Source organism: Erpetoichthys calabaricus, chromosome 1 (genome assembly GCF_900747795.2).
Source record: "Erpetoichthys calabaricus chromosome 1, fErpCal1.3, whole genome shotgun sequence".
Lineage (NCBI taxonomy): Eukaryota > Metazoa > Chordata > Cladistia > Polypteriformes > Polypteridae > Erpetoichthys > Erpetoichthys calabaricus.
The window spans coordinates 40,150,174-40,169,264 of record NC_041394.2 but is presented as its reverse complement, the minus strand read 5'-3'; the positions used below and the strand labels follow the sequence as shown (position 1 = coordinate 40,169,264).

The 19,091-nt window shown below is 43.7% G+C and overlaps 1 protein-coding gene across 4 annotated transcripts in view; it reads left to right on the top strand.

Moving 5' to 3' along the window:
* Window positions 1–9,453: 9,453 nt before the first annotated feature.
* LOC114665886 (uncharacterized) overlaps window positions 9,454–19,091 on the top strand; it is a 53,417-nt gene continuing 43,779 nt past the window's right edge. For all 4 annotated transcript variants that reach the window (XM_051919839.1, XM_051919842.1, XM_051919837.1 and 1 more), the window contains exon 1: window positions 9,454–9,552. In XM_051919839.1, coding sequence (XP_051775799.1) covers window positions 9,507–9,552 — 46 coding nt within the window. In that variant the 5' untranslated portion in view covers window positions 9,454–9,506. The remainder of the gene's footprint in view (window positions 9,553–19,091) is intronic.

Below are 19,091 nucleotides of genomic sequence, written 5' to 3'. Positions count from 1 at the left end.
TGTCAAAAAATGGGGGTAAATACAACACACAAAACAGAACACAAGTAATCCTCTTCACAGAGCTAGATGGGCGATCTATCATTGTCACTGTAAGAAAGTAGAACACTTTCTTTGTTCATGCACAGCATATCTCACCAAGTGCAGACGCAGCAACTCTCAAGGAAAAATGCAAGAATAGACGATACCGCTCACTAAATACAGAACTATCACATATGAGGTAACAGATTTGCTTAAATATACTGTCTCCCAGCACAGTCTCAAGGGCATGGAGGACATTCCAGGAGACAGGCAGTTTTTCTAGGAGAGCTGGACAGGGCCGTAGAAGGTCCTTAACCCATCAGCAGGACTGGTATCTGCCCCTTTGGTAAAGGAGGAATAGGATGAGAACTGCCAGAACCCTACAAAATGAAATCCAGCAGGCCACTGGTGTAAATGTCTCTGACCAAACAGACTTCATGAGGGTGGCCTGAGGGCCTGACGTCCTCTAGTGGGCCCTGTGCTCACTGCCCTGCACTGTGGAGCTTGACTGGCATTTACCATAGAGTACCAGAATTGGCAGGTCCACCACTGACTCCCTGTGCTTTTTACAGAAGAGAGCAGGTTCACCCTGGACACATGTGACAGTCGTGAAAAGGTCTAGAGAACTCGTGGAGAATATTATGCTGCCTGTAACATCATTCACCATGACCGGTTTGGTGGTGGGTCAGTGATGGTCTGGGATACATATCCATGGAGGGACACACAGACCTCTACAGGCTAGACAACGGCACCTTGACTGCCATTAGGTATCAGGGTGAAGTCCTTGGACCCATTGTTAGATCCTGTGGTGGTGCAGTGGGTCCTGGGTTCCTCCTGGTGCACGACAATGTCTGGCCTCATGTGGCGAGAGCACGCAGGTAGTTCCTGGAGGATAAAGGAATTGATTCCATTGACTGGCCCTCACGCTCTTCTGTCGTAAATCCAATAGACCACCTCTGAGACCTTATGTTTCGGTCAATTTGACACTGCCAGGTTGCACATCAGACTGTCTAGAAGCTCAGTGATGCCCTGGTTCAAATCTGGGAGGAAATCCCCCAGGTCGTCTCATTAGGAGCATGCACCCCCAAAAGTTGTCAGGCATGCATACAAGCACATGGGGGCCATACAAACTACTGAGTACGATTTGGAGTTGTTGCAATGAAATTTCAGCAAAATGGACTAGCCTGCTGCATCATTTTTTCACTTTGATTTTCAGGGTGCCTTTTAATTCAGCCCTCTGTTGGTTGATCATTTTCATTTCCATCAAATGATGTGGCATCCTTTCATTCCTAACACATTACCCAGTCCATATCAGTATAGATATCCAGCAGGATTTTTTTCCCATTGAGATCTGATGTGTCTTCAAAGCGTTCCTTTCATTTTTTGAGCAGTTTACATCAGAGAACAAAGGAGAAACTAATTAACATCAATGAAAAACAACAATATCTATCCATCAGCTAATTGTAGAACCTCTGCTGGATTGTAGAAAAGGTGTCAGAGACAAGTCAGACACAGTTAGAGTCCTGGAGACCTTGACCAAAAAGTCACCTGCCCCCTACTGGCCATTCTAGAGCTGAATCAGTGCTGGGCCCACCAACCCAATGAAAGGACCCTTTGACCCCGTGATTCGAGTGCTTCTTTACCTGAAATGACTTTTCCATAGGCAGGCAAACAACTGATAACTTTATCTTACTTTACGCCACACAGTGTAATTTTTCCAAGTCATGCATCATTTTATGGTTTTAATAGATGGCAATTTCCAAGTGATTCCTACACTTTTAGGAAGTATTGCCATATTTTGCTTGCTAACTGAAATGACAACCTCACATTTGAGGAATGAAGGCGGTGTGATTTTAATGCACAGATTTCTATCAGGATACTGGAATCATTTAAGTAATTTTAAATGATTATATTCAAAATTGTTTTCAGGAGTGACATACTGTATTATTATTATTTTAAATTAGACAATTTTTTTTTATTGGCTATACAGTGTATACATTATCAGACATAACATTCTCAGTATCTAGGTAACTTGCAGAAAAAATTAAAAAATAAAAGGCAAATACATTTATGAGTATATTGTAAAAGCAATACAATACAGGGGAGTCAGAAAGTATTCAAATCTCTTTGTTTTTCACATTTTATTGTGTTACAGATTTAATTTTAATCAGATAAATTTTCCATTTTTGCCCATCAATCTACACTCAATAATCCACAATAACAAAGTGAAACATGTTTTCTAAAAGGTTTGCAAACTTAGTAAAACTCAAAAACAGAAACCTCTCATTCATTTAAGCATTCAGACCCTTAATTCAGTTGTTTTTAGATAGATAGATAGATAGATAGATAGATAGATAGATAGATAGATAGATAGATAGATAGATAGATAGATAGATAGATAGATAGATAGATAGATAGATAGATAGATAGATAGATAGATCTTTATTGTCATTGTCACTTTTACAAAGGAACAACGAAATTGAAGGTGCAATCAACTTTTAGAACCCTCTTTGGCAGAAATTACAGCTTTGAGTCTTCTTGGGTAAGTCTCTAAAAGCTTTGTATACCTCGATTGGAGTCTTTTATCAAATTCTTCCTAGCAGACCCTCTCAGGCTCCATCAGATTGGAAGGAAACCATTCATAAACTACCATCTTCAGGTCTCTCTAAGAGCGGGCTTTGGCTTAAAGACTGTCAGAGACGTGTTCTGAAGGTACTCCAGGGTTGTCTTGGCTGTATGATTTGGATCATTTTCATGCTGAAAAGTGAACCATTTTCTCTGTCTCTGGAGCAGTTTTTTTTTTCAAGGACCTCCTTCCTCAATTCTGACCAGTCTCTTTGTCCCTTTCATTGATTAGCACCCCTATAGCATGATGATGCCACTACCATGCTTCAAGGTTTGAATGCTATTAGACAAGTGGTGAGCAGTACCTGGTCATCACCAGACATAGGATCTGGAGTTCTTCCCAAAGGGTTTAATTTTTGTCTCATCAGACAAGAGAATCTTTCTTCATGCTCTCAGAGTCCTTTAAGTGGTCATATTCCTTTTAATTAAGAACTGTTTCTGTTTAGTCCGCTCTACCATAAACACCTGATTGATGAAGTGCGGCTGAGATGGTCGCCTGACCAGAAAGGTTCTCTCATCTCATTAGAGGACTTGTGAAGCTCTGTCAGAGTGACCAAAAGGCTCTTGGTTGTCCCTCTGACCAGGGCTGTCCACTTAGAATTTGCAAAAAGGCACCTAAAGAACTCTCAGATTATGAGAAACGGATTCTCTGATCTGATGAAACCAAGACTGAACTGTTTAGCCTCAATTAGAAGTGTCACACCTGAGGAAACAAGGCCCCGCTCATTAGCTGCACAATACCAGTCCAACAGTGAAGCATGGTGGTAGCAGCCAATTCTGAGGGGTTGTTTTGTCAGTGGCTGGGACTGGGAAACTAGACTGGTGTAGCTCGTTTGTCCCAAATTACCAAAGTTCTGCAGTTTTTAGTTTGTTCTGACAATAGCGTGACGCATGTTCAAATAATTCCACGGACCAAGTGTCTTTGGTTTAAAAGTTTTACTGAAATTTCAAAGCAAAACAGTTCACAAAAAAATAGAGAAAAAATAATATTAAAGAAAAAAAAAGTTTTTGCTTGAGAAAAGTTCTGTTTAAAGATTATTTATTTTGTTTCATTTCTCTAAGTTTGGTCGTACCTTAGGCACGATAAGCACATTAAGCATGGTCAGAACACTATGTGCCTTCTCCTATTTGCAAACTGCAAACATATCTAACAGTGCATTCTAGCAGTGAGACTATCTCCTAACTGGCTTAATTAACTCTCCATTTACTGATAAAGTAAATTTCTTGTTAACTTACAGGGGTAAAAGACTATACCATATACTAGGTAGTGTGAGATATGGCCGGCCATTCAGCCCGGCCAATACCCCCAGGCCGCTAGATGGTGCCCTCCTTGCAGCATGGAGGTGCCCCGAATGTCAGCAGGGAATTTTATGGACAACGGAGTTTTTATGCACAGCCCTGCTGGCTACCATGGGGACCGCCAGGAGTCGCTGCAGGGAGGCATAAGGACTTGTATGTTCCCTATAACCCGGAAGTGCGTCATAGTCACAGCGACAGAGGGAATGACGTACTTCCGGGATGAAGAAAAGGAGAAGTTTTTACCTGACCCGGAAGTGATAGAAAGTCACGTGGACTGAGGGACAGAAACACTTCCGGGTCATGGACTATAAAAGGATTGTGGGAGATCCTTGCAGTGAGCCGAGTTGGGAAGAAGGGTGACTGAGCTGCTGGGAGTGGAGGATTGTTTAATTGTTAATTGAGTATTGTGGAGTGGAGGGTGCTTTGTGCACTTAGTATAATAATAATAATTAATTCTAGGACCTATCTGGTGTCTGGTATCTGATCCGAGGGTTCAAGGGAGCGATAGTGCCCCCTGTCTGTCACAGTAGCCATAAGAATCTGCTATTTTATTATTGAGGTTAAGCTAATACTTACATGAATTTAACACTAAACATTACTTTCTTATCATGGCTCTTACAACAGGTTAGATGGCAACATGAATGGAGCAAAGAAAAGCTGTTACAGATCACTTTATGATCTCAGACTGGACCGATGGTTTAATTTCCAACAGGACAATTACCCTAAGCGCAAAGCAACAACAGCACAGTACCTGTAGTGCCTTAGGTATAACTCTATGAATGTTCTTGAGCTGGCCCAGCCAGAGCCCCAATTTGAATCCATTCAAACATCTCTACACAGACCTGAAAATAAATGTCCACTGACAATCTCCTTCCATTCTGACAGAGCTTGAGAAGATCTGCAGAGAAGAGTAGTAGAAAATCAGCAGCTCCAGGTGTGCAAAGCTTGTCATGTTAGACCCAAGAAGACTCCAGGTTGTAATTGCTGCCAGAGGATCTTCAGTAAAGTACTGATTAAGGGGAGTGCATACTTGTGTCAATGGGATAGTTCCATTTTTTATCTTCAATTAATTTGCAAAGTGTTATTGCTTTGTCTTTGAAGGGTATTGAGTATTGCTTGATGAGGGAAAAAATGAATGTAAATGCTTTTAAGACAAGATCCAACTTTCTGAAGGTACTGAATAAATTAAATCCATATTTATGCCACATATGAGACTTGCTCAGTACACGGCAAAGCAGCAGAAAAGACTGAACCAACAAGTCACTGATTACAATTAATTGCCTTAAATGGTTTAGCCTATCTGTGTTAATATAGGGGGGAATGGTGGTACTGTGTCTCTTTGAAAAATCCTTGGGTACTGCTGGTTTGACTTTGTGTTGAATGAGCAGTTGCTCATGGACTCCTGAATGAGGCACATTACCGGCATTGTGAAGGAGCCTCAGTTACGGCACTGCAACCATGCGGCATGATTCCCAGAGGATGATCCGGCTCATAAGATCCTCATTGTTGGGGACCTGAGTAGCTGGATCAGGCCAATGGGACATCCTCGTAACACTTGGCTGTGGTAGATAGATGGTCATTTCTGGAGGGTGGGACTGGATTGTGTGTCTGCCTGGGGGGTTGCCAACTAGGATCCTGAGCTGTTTCGTCATGTGGTGGGTGCGGCAACGCACTGTACCAGTGCAATGCTCCCCAACTTTACCTGACCTGACCTGTGGTGCATTGATAAGGGATGCATAGCTCCAGAAGACTGGGTTTGATACCCACTCACCTTGTGGAGTTGGCATGTTTTCTTAAAATCTTCATGAATTTCTCTCCAAGTACTCTGGTCTTTCTCCTAAATCCAGAAAATGTGCATGTTAGGTTAATTAGCAGCTGTAAATAGTCTTTCTGTGTTCATCCAGGAATGGACTGGCACCCAATTCAGAAATGACCACTGGTTTGTCATCAATGCTGTGGGATAGGCTTAACCAGAGCCTACATTATGAATAAGCAGGTTAAATTAATGGATATATAATTCATATCAAATATTTTGTTTTCCTATATAAATTGTAGCTTATGGGTACAATACTAAGTGTTATCACCTCACAACTCCCTGTTTTTGAATCCTGGCTCAGGCTCAGGCAATGACTGTGTGGATTTTGCACATTCTTATTGAGTCCTCGGGGATTTGAGGACAAAATAGTGACACAGCTGTTAGCTCTGCTGTGTCACAGCTAAAGAAATGTGCATTTAAATCCTAGCCTGTGAAGTCTGGACTTAAGCTGTGTTCCATTTGAAGTGGGAAGCTGGAATTTATGGGTTTCTAGTCAGACTTTTTAACTGGAATGCCCCCAAAAGTCAGATTTCCTCCTTGGAAACTCAGGACTGGTCTGTCAAGTCTAAGTTAGTCTGACTTCAGATTATGATGTCAAAATGACAACACCAGAAACTTTAGTGAAAGCTGCGGCATTATACTGTTTATTAGGACTTCTGTCTATTTGTGTCTCATCAAACCATTCATACACACAATACTGTCTAACCTCTACATTAAGACATGTTGCTACAGTGTTTGGATTTGCAAAATGCCATGTAACGTGTTCTTCAGCTGTTCTCTGTATTCTGGAAGACCAAGCACAACAAAGGTTGTCCTGGAGGCAGCCATATTGCTTTTCTAAATGCTTTACTGGAATGTGGTCACCTTGGGAGGAATGTCATTCCCAGCTCTGACATCCGAATTTTGAAGAAAATGGAACACAGCATTACGTCTGTGTTGAATTTTTGTCCTGGTATACTTGCAGTGATGTGCATGCCAGATTAACTGGCCACTCTTAATTGGCTCCATGTTAGTGTGGGTGTGGGCATGAGCAAGCCATGTTACAGACTGGCACCCCAAATCGGGCCCTTGTGTTCACGACTGCCAGAATACACCCTGGCCCTCATGATCCTATTGTGGATTAAACAGGTTCAAAAATAGATAGATAGATAGATAGATAGATAGATAGATAGATAGATAGATAGATAGATAGATAGATAGATAGATAGATAGATAGATAGATAGATAGATAGATAGCTGCGGTGGGTTGGCACCCTGCCCGGGATTGGTTCCTGCCTTGTGCCCTATGTTGACTGGGATTGGCTCCAGCAGACCCCCATGACCCTGTGTTCGGATTCAGCAGGTTGGAAAATGGATGGATGGATAGATAGATAGATAGATAGATAGATAGATAGATAGATAGATAGATAAAAATATGAAATATCACATGAATTCAATGTCATGTAGTTATTAAAATGTTATTATTCTTACACTTTTGTTTTTATACCCTTTTCTTAAACATTACAAAAATTCCAACAATCTGGCATCTGCAATGAAAACATTGTATTCCTTTGAATTTACATTCAGCCTCAAAACAACACAAATGAATTGACTTTTGTTAATGGACACCGAGCAGAAGCTCTCCAGGCATTCAGTTTCTTTTTATCTTTCTTAAAAGACACACATCAGGCTTAAAATAATTAATAATAATTCAGGATTATCATTCCAGGGAATAATCATTTTGAAAGATATTAATGAGTTGCCGACTGGTGTGCCTCTCTTCATCATCATCATCATCTTTTTCCACTTCTGTGTGGGGTCAATGTGCTTGAACAGCCTTCTCCAAACAATTCGGTTCTGCACCTCCTCAACAGTTAAGTCCTCTTGCTTCAGAACTTCTTTTACTTTATCCATCCACCTCTGTTTTGTCCTCCCTTGTTTTTTCTTCCCCTGTACTTTCATTCCCATCTCTATTTTGCCTGACATATTCATCGTCTCTCCTTATCACATGCCCATACCACTTCAACCTACTTTTTTGTACTTTCTTGTTTCTCTCACTTTTGTTGTACCTCTGATTGTCCATCCATCCATCCATTTTCCAACCCGCTGAATCCAAACACAGGGTCACGGGGGTCTGCTGGAGCCAATCCCAGCCAACACAGTGCACAAGGCAGGAACCAATCCTGGGCAGGGTGCCAACCCACCGCAGGACACACACAAACACACCCACACACCAAGCACACACTAGGGCCAATTTAGAATCACCAATCCACCTAACCGGCATGTCTTTGGACTGTGGGAGGAAACCCACGCAGACACGGGGAGAACATGCAAACTCCACGCAGGGAGGACCCGGGAAGCAAACCTGGGTCCCCAGGTCTCCCAACTGCGAGGCAGCAGCGCTACCCACTGCGCCACCACCTCTGATTGTCTCATTTCTTATTCTGTCTTTTTTTTTTTTTTGTAACTCCACACATCCATCTTAACATTTTAATTTCTGGCAAATTAAAGTTTTTCTCCTGCGCTCCCTTTACTGGGAGCATCATTGCTGGTCTTACAACTGTCTTAAAAACATTACCTTAAAAGTTCCCCTTAATTTATTCAAACACACAATACTCCTGATACCTTCTTCCAAATGTTCCATCCACACTGCACTGTATGGGTTATCTCTTGTTTTCCAGCTCAGGCTACCACTGATCTTTCAGTTTAGCTACTCTTTTCAATAGCTCTCCCTGCAGGCTAACTTATCAATCTTGATCATCATTACACCTCATATATTATGTCTTCTTCTTAATATTTATCTTCAATCCTCTATCTTCTGAGGCCCTTCTCCATTCTTCCAACTTCCTCTGAACCCTGAACCAAGTGGATTGGACTTTTATCCCATCAGTTAACGCATCAATAACCAAATCAAAGAGGCAAGGACTTAAAGAAGATCCCTGGTGCAAACTTTCTCTAACTGGGATCTTGTCTGTTACCACAACACTGTTTTTACCCCTAGCCCTCACGCCCTCATACATATCCTGGACAAAATAAGAAGTGTGCAACCCACAAAATAACAGTTGAATACAGCTTGACATGAAATGTAACAACCAGAAAAAAATAATAAATCATTACCATAAACACGTATATTTTAGAATTTCTAACGAGGGTAGGAGCACGCACTGATCCCTAGCCTCAGAGCCACCACTCCAGCTGGTAAAAATCACAAGATGAATATTGTCTGGATTTCATCCTGTCACATCTTGTTTATTTTTTCAGCCATTCATTTTCAATATGCAGGTCTTTAAAATGAGAATGTGTTTTTTTTTTTACCTTTGTGAGCACAAAGGGAACATGCGATCTACACAGGTGACCAGGTCCGGAATTGAACCCTGGTGGCTGGAGCTGTGTCTTAGCAGCACTAATAATTGCACCATTGCTCCATGAAAGGTGACTAAATACAAATAGCTATGTATCGTCTGAAAGCCTGAAAATATTTGATGCTGAGTAGAGTGGCATAACAGGACCATTTTGAGCCCGTAGCACAGAGCTTGAGGGATCAAGACCATATTCCATTGATTAAAGTGAAGGGCGACGCGAAGGCGTGTCTCCTAATAGGAATGAGCACCGCCCACTCGTCCAATTAGCGGGCCGGCGGAAATGAGCGGCGGAGCTCATTAAGTCCGACACTTTATATGTGGCAGATAGGCTGCGCTTTTTGTTCGATTTTTCTTTTGAATGAAATTTGATTCCGCACTTCTATGGGCTATTGTTTGATGTTGGGACCATGTGGAGGTGTCTTTTGATTTTTCAGTTGCTTTTTCTGAAAGAAGGTAATCAATCCTTGAGAATGATGTTACTGGGGTACATTTCCTTTGCAATCTCTGGTATCTGTGACAAAAAAAGTGCTATGAAGGCGACACTCCGTGTTTCTCTTTCAGTTCGATACTTCCAGGTTTGGGTCTAGCTTTTCGCCACCTTGAAAGTGGGTTAAGAAAATGGAGTAAGTGGTAAAACCTCTGGTTAATAGCGATGTTGTATTGATGTAGGAAACTTCGACTGGTTTTATTTGTTTTAGAAACCCATGCATGCATTTACAAAGTGACATTAAAACAAGATGCATGTTAAACTGTTAAGGGCTTCACTTTGCTTCAGGTTTTAGGAATGATTTGCTTTACCTTCGCTTTCAAAGGCAATGTATAATGGAGCCTAAATTGGTCTAAATCGGAGCGAACGTATCCGACAATGACCTGCTGCCTCATAGGGTGTATGCTAACTAAAACCGCGTTAAGTGTCTTCTGATGTAACCGATGTTACCGTGCAGTATTTGTAGCAATGTGAGTTAATAGCCAGTCTCTGCAAGGTTGCTGGATGACTCGCTCCTTGCAGGCACGTGTAAATGTGCGAATATTTACGTTATTTTTCGTAGCGCTTTTATAGGTGTATTTCCTAACGGCGGTGCGGTGACTTGGCCATTCTTTTCTCCATTTATGTAATTTTTTTTACTTTTTTAAAACGCTGTAGCAAAAAAAAAAACAACGTATTTAGCGCCTGTTCTCCCTTTAAGGTTTATGCAGCGATTGATTTGGCTCCTCTTTTTACTGTATAACTGAATAATGTTCAGGAGAATTACTCCGCTAATCGCATCAGATTTAAGCTCGTTTATTGGTGAAATACGTTCCTTTTATATGTTCGGAGCTCGAGACGAGCAAGGACAAGCTTATCTGTCTCAAGAAAAGGAATTTCTAAATCGTTTGAAAAGCAGTCCTACAATGGTCGTAAAAGCAACGGCATTTTTCAGGTTGTCAGAGTAGAATCCTAGAAACCGTTCCTTTGGACCAACCACTGAAGACGCTGCAGTTTACGTGGCTCTCTTGTAACTTCAATGACTTGGCCAGATTACGGAGTGAGCTACACTTTCCTGTCCCTCCCAAAGTCGTTCTGTACAGGTGGGGTCTGTAAACTTGCTCTGGCGGGAGGGTCCTGTGTTCCTAACGGTTTTTGGAGCTCCAGCAGGCTCGGGTTGTTTACGAGCCTTCAAATGACAACCTAAAATTCGAACAAAAAACAAAAGGAGAAAACCCAGGCGAGCAATAGTTAAAGGCTTATTGGAAGTGTGAAAAATTTGAGAACCCCCAAGTAGGTGCGCTAGAATATTGCATGGTTTGTTTTTGTGGATCTAAATATTAGATGTAGAAAAAGAAAATGCAGACTCTCTTGAAAAGATCCAAGAAATCCTAGCAGAATCTGAAGTTAGTTTTGTACTTGGAGCTAACCTTCGATTTAATCGTCTTTTAATGTAAACGTGAATTCGTGCTTCCGTCCGAACCAGCGGGTTGAGCTGTAGAACATCAGCCCAGGATTGGGTACCGCTGCGCTGAAGGCCATTAAAACTTGAAGCATTGAAGACCCCACACCAGAATGCTGCACAGTTCTCTTGAGAGTCTTGAATCCAAGGGAAAATCATATTTAAAAATGTAAATTGGCAGAGATGTTTGCGATGCAATGTGTTGGCAATAAGTATCCTAGATTCTGTTATCCATGTGTTTAAACTTGCCAGTCCAGCTTCGGTTTGACTCCAGTCTATCTACATTCAGTAAACCTATCATCTTGATTTTGGCAGAATAGTGTTCGGATGAAATGAACCCATAAATTTCCCAAGGTCTAATATATAGAAAAATCGTGGTGTAGGCAAATGCTGCTATTCAGATATTCTGCAACAATAAAGTTTTTGTAATATTGGTACGTCTGATTTTTTCATTTTAACTCTTGTCCTTTGGAGTTTCGGAATAGTTTGTGCGTTCACCCATCAAGGTGCTAAAGCGGCTATTCGGGGCGATTCAATAGGGGGGGGGGCATCCATTTAAGTTTCGAAGCTTTAGGCCCGTAACAGGCTCCATATACTAATCGATCAAGAAAACCTCGATTATACTGCTGTAGGCAGCAAGAGTCTTTAAAATTGAAAAATCTAACTTAAAAAGATTTTTTTCAATTTTAAAAGGACTCTTGCTGCCTACAGCAGTATAATCGAGGTTTTCTTGATCGATTAGAATCCTCTTAGCCTACTACACATTCAAGATTCTTATTTGCCAATAAATTAGGGACCGTTTCAAAATGACAACGCTTCCTAAATTTAAGTGACTTTTCTATCGAATCCTTTTTACGAGGAAATGGACAATCCGAAAGAATGCTATTCGAGAATCGTTATTTGTAAGTTTTGGTGGGAGTCCTGGATTGTTCAACCAAGTTCGTTCTGAAATGTTTCTTCGAGGCAATTGACTTTGTCCTGGCAAAAGCGAGTGTATAAATGCGATTCTCTGTGATGCTCCCGCAACATAATCGCACACACTTTACTCCTATGCAGGAGTCCTTGTGTATGGAACGAATAGGAGTGTTTAATTCAAGCCTACAGATGGTCGAGTCCGTAGGAGTAAACGGATATCAACCAGCAAGCAACAAACCGGCCGTCCTTGAGTACAGCTCGCGGAGGTGCAGCCATGAATTAAACGAACATTTGCATTCTGTGCAAGAAAAGTTTTCTAACACTTTGCACACCTTTTTGAAGGTTAATTTTAACACTGGTAACTGAGTATGCATGCTCCCTGTCGCGATTCTGCTTAATCTCCAAGCCTTTCTGATACATTGAAATTACTAATTAAAACGAGTAATTCTTATAAGGGCGTTCAAGGAATTCTACACATCTTTAAAATCGGTTTCATTAAGTTGCTAAAACGTAAAACGAATTTCTCCCCCCTTTTTTTTCCTCGAGGGCTGCCATTTTTAGTATTCGGCACTTTTTCAAGATGACTACATTTTTGTTTTATTGGCATATCTGCCTAATGATACCAGATTTTCATTTTGGACACGCCCCCTTTCGTTAAAGGTGCAGATGGCTTTTTTTTTTTTTATTTCTCCCCTGACCCCTAGTCTTTGGTCTGTGGGAAAGATTTTTGTCCTGGAGAGCTGAAGTTGTGTGGTTATGTACCGTGATTTCTGGTAGGCTGTCCATAAATTAACGTACACGCTACATCGTTCAAAGAATCCTGCTCCCCACTACAACATGCACAAGTTTTCAATTCGTTTCTTTAAATATTTGAAACAATTTTACATTTTTTAGGTCACAATTGTGCACAAGCTTATCTTGCATTACATTTTTATAATATTGGTATTCTGCCTTTATGGATTGATTACTGCTTATGTTGTGTACATGTAGACGTTTGTATACAATACTGTACTTTTATTGTACTTTTTAAAGCTTAACTTGCAAATTTTGTACACTGAGATTGACGAGTGTTTTTCAGTAAATACCCTGTACTGGTGTTTAGTCAGTGAATCATACAGTAGTATACTGTGCAGTGATTACAATAAGTTGTTTTAGTGTAATATTTACAGTACTTAATACCAACTCTGCTCGCAGTTTACAGTAAAATCTACTTTGATTTTTTTTTTTTTAGGCATTCATTTCGTGCAAAAATCACATGAATGGCTGTATGTATACTTGTTTGCCATTTATTTCCCTTAAAGGTTTGTGAAAATAGGAGTGCGCATATGTATGTATAAAGAGTACACCAGCTCATCCTCTTTACAAGAACTGATGCTGGTGTGAAAATCTTAAGTTCACTTGTTTATGGCTTTGCGTTTTGTTTTAACAAGGTTTATATCGCCATCTAGTGTTCATTTTGTTTAAAGGTACTTCCATTGGAGGTAGGAACCCCTATTTATCGTGATGAAATGCTAACTGAAGGTCTTTCGTTGATTGAAATTTCAGTGTTTACACCTAGACAAAGAGAAAACCATAAGTTAAATGTCAGTGTGAGGTTAGTGCCCTCACCTGCAGTCTAACCTGTCACTCTCAAAAGCACAAACTGTTTCCCTGCATACAAGTGGGTTATCCTTCCACATATCCAAGATGGGCATACGAGGTTAATTTGGACCCCTCATTGTTGCTCGTCATATCGGTGTCGCTGTGCCCTGTGATGGGCAGGTGCCTTTGTGAGAGTTGGTTTAGGTGCTGGTCTCGGTGCTGCCACAACAGGCACCAGTTACCCCACACCACTGTAAAAGCTGGATACAAGTTGGAAGGATGGATGCGTGCGTGTGTGTATGCACTGTGTGTGTTACTGTGCAAAAGTCTTGCACACTTTAGATAGCTAACAAACGTTTGTTAAATGGCTCCTATGGCTTCTAGATTAATGTCAATAGTGGAGTCTTTTTAGAGGTCCAAACTTTCCTGGTTAACTGAGCTGTTTATGGACATAGTGTATACAGCCCAGTGCTTAAGGTCCATCCGTCCATCCATTGTCTCCCGCTTATCCGAGGTCGGGTCGCGGGGGCAGCAGCTTGAGCAGAGATGCCCAGACTTCCCTCTCTCCAGCCACTTCTAGCTCTTCCGGGGGAATCCCAAGGCATTCCCAGGCCAGCCGAGAGACAGTCTCTCCAGCATGTCCTGGGTCTTCCCCAGGGCCTCCTCCCGGTTGGACGTGCCCGGAACACCTCACCAGGGAAGCATCCAGTAGGCATCCTGATCAGATGCCCGAGCCACCTCATCTGACTCCTCTCAATGTGGAGGAGCAGCGGCTCTACTCTGAGCCCCTCCCGGATGACTGAGCTTCTCGTCCTGTCTTTAAGGGAAAACCCAGACACCCTACGGAGGAAACTCATTTCGGCCGCTTGTATTCGCGATCTCGTTCTTTCGGTCACTACCCATAGCTCATGACCATAGGTGAGGGTAGGAACGTAGATCGACTGGTAAATTAAGAGCTTTGCCTTACGGCTCAGCTCCTTTTTCACCACAACAGACCGATGCAGAGCCCTCATCACTGCGGACACTGCACCAATCCACCTGTCGATCTCGCGCTCCATTCTTCCCTCACTTGTGAACAAGATCCCGAGATACTTGAACTCCTCCACTTGGGGCAGGATCTCGCTACCAACCCTGAGAGGGCACTCCACCTTTTTCCGGCTGAGGACCATGGTCTCGGATTTGGAGATGCTGATTCCCATCCCAGCCTCTTCACACTCGGATGCGAACCGATCCAGAGAGCTGAAGATCATGGCCTGATGAAGCAAACAGAACGAAATCATCTGCAAAAAGCAGTGACCCAATCCCGAGTCCACCAAACTGGACCCTGTTATGAACAGAATTGGTGACAAAGGGCAGCCCTGGCGGAGTCCAGCTCACTGGAAACTGGTTCGACATACTGCTGGCAATGCGGACCAAGCTCTGACACCGATCGTACAGGGACTGAACAGCCCTTATCAGGGGGTCCGGTACCTCATACTCTGTGTACCCCCCCCCCCACAGGATTCCCCGAGGGACATGGTCGAATGTCTTTTCAGCTGGTCCACTGTTCCTCGACCAGGACGAAAACCACACTGTTCTTCCTGAATCCGAGGCTCAACTATCCGACGGACCCTCTTCTCCAGGACCCCCGAATAGACTTTTCCAGGGAGGCTGAGGAGTGTGATCCCTCCGTAGTTGGAACACACCCTCCGGTCCCCTTTCTTGGAGGGGGACCACCACCCCAGTCTGCCAATCCAGAGGCACTGTCCCTGATGTCCATGCAATGTTGCAGACACATGTCATCCAAGACAGCCCTACAACATCCAGAGCCTTGAGGAACTCCGGGCATATCTCATCCACCCCTGGGGCCCTGCCACCAAGGAGTTTTTTGACCACCTCAGTCCCAGAGATGGGGGAGCCCACCTCAGAGTCCCCAGGCTCTGCTTCCTCATTGGACGGCATGTTAGTGGGATTGAGGAGGTCTTCGAAGTACTCCCCCCCCCCCCCCCACCGACCCACAACATCCTGAGTCAAGGTCAGCAGCGCACCATCCCCACCATAAACAGTGTTGACACTGCACTGCTTCCCCCTCCTGAGACGCCGGATGGTAGACCAGAATCTCCTCAAAGCCATCCGAAAGTCGTTCTCCATGGCCTCCACAAACTCCTCCCATGCCCAAGTTTTTGCCTCGGCAACCACCAAAGCCGCAATCCGCTGCCTCCAGAGTCCCACAGGACAAAAGGGTCACAACAGGCACCGACCACCTTACAGCTCTGGTCAGCTGCCTCAACAATAGAGGCACGGAACATGGCCCTTTCGGACTCAATGTCCCCCACCTCCCTCGGGATGTGGTCGAAGTTCTGCCGGAGGTAGGAGTTGAAGCTACTTCTGGCAGGGGGCTCTGCCAGACGTTCCCAACAGACCCTGAACACGTTTGGGCCTACCAGGCCTGACCGGCATCCTAACTCCCCCCAAAAAAAGCTTACTTACCACCAGGTGGTGATCAGTTGATGGCTCCACTTCTCTCTTCACCCGAGTGTCCAAGACATGTGGCCGCAAGTCTGACATTACCACAAAGTCAATCATTGAACTGAGGCCTAGGGTGTCCTGGTGCCAAGTGCACATTTGAACACCCCTATCTTTGAACATGGTGTTTTGTTATGGACAATCCGTGATGAGCACAGAAGTCCAATAATGAAACACCACTCGGGTTCAGATCGGGGGGGGGCATTCCTCCCAATCGTGCCCTTTCAGGTCTCACTGTCATTGCCCACATGAGCATTGAAGTCTCCCAGCAGAACGAGGGAGTCCCCAGAAGGTATGCCCTCCAGGGACTCCAAAAAGGGTGGATATTCCGAACTGCTGTTCGGTGCAAACAGTTATGACCCACCCCCCCACCTGAAGGCTACCCTCTCGTCCACTGGGGTAAACCCCAATGATCAGGCTCCAAGTCGGGGGGCAATAAGTACCCACACCTGCTCAGCGTCTCACCAGGGTCAACTCCAGAGTGGTAGAGTCCAGCCCCTCCCAAGGAGATTGGTTCCAGAGTCCAAGCTAGGCATCAAGGGGAATCCGACTATATCTAGCCGGAACCTCGCGCCCTAGCTCAGGCTCCTTCCCCTTCAGAGAGGTGACATTCCACGTCCCAAGAGCCAGCTTCTGTAGCAGAGGATCGGACCACCAAGGTCCCCGCCTTCAGCCACCACCCAACTCACACTGCACCTTACCTCCTTGGCCCCTCCCATAGGTGGTGAGCCCATGGGAAGCTTAAGGTGCTGATCATAAATGACCTGTGCAGGTTGAACCAAAGTGATGACCTGAAACTGTTGTATAGAGGGAATACAACTGGACTGGAAAGGGGGTCGTAGTAATGTGATGCTTTAACCTGCAAATATTACACCATAGCAGTGAGACATGGTAGTCCTCCATCCATCACTCTCCCAAGTAGAAATATCAAATGAGACTGGTGTTTCCACTTGTGAAGTCCAAACTTTTGCAGAAGTGCAAAGAAAGGGACAAGGTGGAGGACTGCAAACGGTGGTTAGGCATGGAAACGGAGTGCAGCAGAGAAGTACATTGAGCTTCCTCCCTTCAAAGCTGGCTGATGTCCAGCATTGCTCTCATCTCAAATCTGACAAACTTATACTACTGGGTTAATCTGTCGACAGTCCATAGAAGTCAGGAAGTTCTCCATGGGAGATCTGTAACCAAAAAGCCATTCCTCTGAGGTAAAAGTTGGTTTACTTGTATAACCCCAATTCCAATGAAGTTGTGACATTGTGTAAAACGTAAATAAAAACAGAATACAATGATTTGCAAATCCTTTTCAACATATATTCAATTGAATACACTACAAAGACAAGACCTCGAATGTTTAAACTGAAACGGTTTTGCAAATTTTCACTCATTTTGAATTTGATGCCTGTAACACGTTTCAAAAAAAGCTGGGTCAGGGGCATGTTTACCACTGTTGTATCACCTTTCCTTTTAACAACTCGATAAGCGTTCGGGAACTGAGGACACTAATTGTTGAAGCTGTGTAGGTGGAATTCTTTCCCGTTCTTGCTTGATGTACAACTTCAGTTGCTCAACCGTCTGGGGTCACCATTGTCGTATTTTGCACTTCATAATGCGCCACACATTTTCAATGGGAGACAGGTCTGTACTGCAGGCAGGCCAGTCTAGTACCCGTGCTCTTTTACTACGAAGCCACGCTGTTGCAACACATGCAGAATGTGGCTTCGCATTGTCCTGCTGAAATAAGCAGGGACATCCCTGAAAAAAGTCACTTTGATGGCAGCATATGTTGCTCCAAAACCTGTATGTACCTTTCAGCATTAATGGTGCCTTACAGATGTGTATGTTACCCATGCCATGGGCGCTAACACACCCCCATACCATCACAGAAGCTGGCTTTTGAACTTTGCACTGATAACAATCTGGATGGTCCTTTTCCTCTTTGGCCTGGAGGGCACGACGTCCATGATTTCCAAAAACAATTTGAAATGTGGACTCGTCAGACCACAGCACACTTTTCCACTTTGCGTCAGTCCATCTCTGATGAGCTTGGGCCCAGAGAAGCCGGCGGCATTTCTGGGTGTTGATATATGGCTTTCGCTTTGCATGGTAGTTTTAACTTGCACTTGTAGATGTAGCGACCAAACTGTTAACTGACAATGGTTTTCTGAAGTATTCCTGAGCCCATGTGGTAATATCCTTTACAGAATGATGTCGGTTTTTAATGCAGTGCCGCCTGAGGGATCGAAGGTCACGGGCATCCAGTGTTGGTATTCGGCCTTGCCGCTTGCGTGCAGAGATTTCACCAGATTCTCTGAATCTTTTGATATTATGGACAGTAGATGATGAAATCCCTAGATTCCTTGCAATTGCACGTTGAGAAACATTCTTAAACTGCTGGAGTATTTGCCCACGCAGTTGTTCACAAAGTGGTGCACCTTTCCCCATCCTTGCTTGTGAACGACCAAGCCTTTTGGGGATGCTCCTTTTATACCTAATCATGACAAACACTGGTTTCCAGTTAACCTGTTCACCTGTGGAATGTTCAAAACAGGTGTTTTTTGAACATTCCTCAACTTTCCCAGTCTTGCTGCCCCTGTCCCAGCTTTTTTGGAACGTGTTGCAGGCGTCAAATTCAAAATGAGTGAAGATTTGCAAAACAACAGTTTCAGTTTGAACATTCAATATCTTCATAGTGTATTCAATTGAATATAGCCGGAAAAGGGTGGAGTGCCCTCTCAGGGTTGGTAGCGAGATCCTGCCCCAAGTGGAGGAGTTCAAGTATCTCGGGGTCTTGTTCACGAGTGAGGGAAGAATGGAGCGTGAGATCGACAGGCGGATCGGTGCGGCATCCGCAGTAATGCGGGCGCTGCATCGGTCTGTCGTGGTGAAAAAGGAGCTGAGCCGCAAGGCGAAGCTCTCAATTTACCAGTCGATCTATGTTCCTACCCTCACCTATGGTCATGAGCTATGGGTAGTGACCGAAAGAACGAGATAGCGAATACAAGCGGCTGAAATGAGTTTCCTCCGCAGGGTGTCTGGGCTTTCCCTTAAAGATAGGGTGAGAAGCTC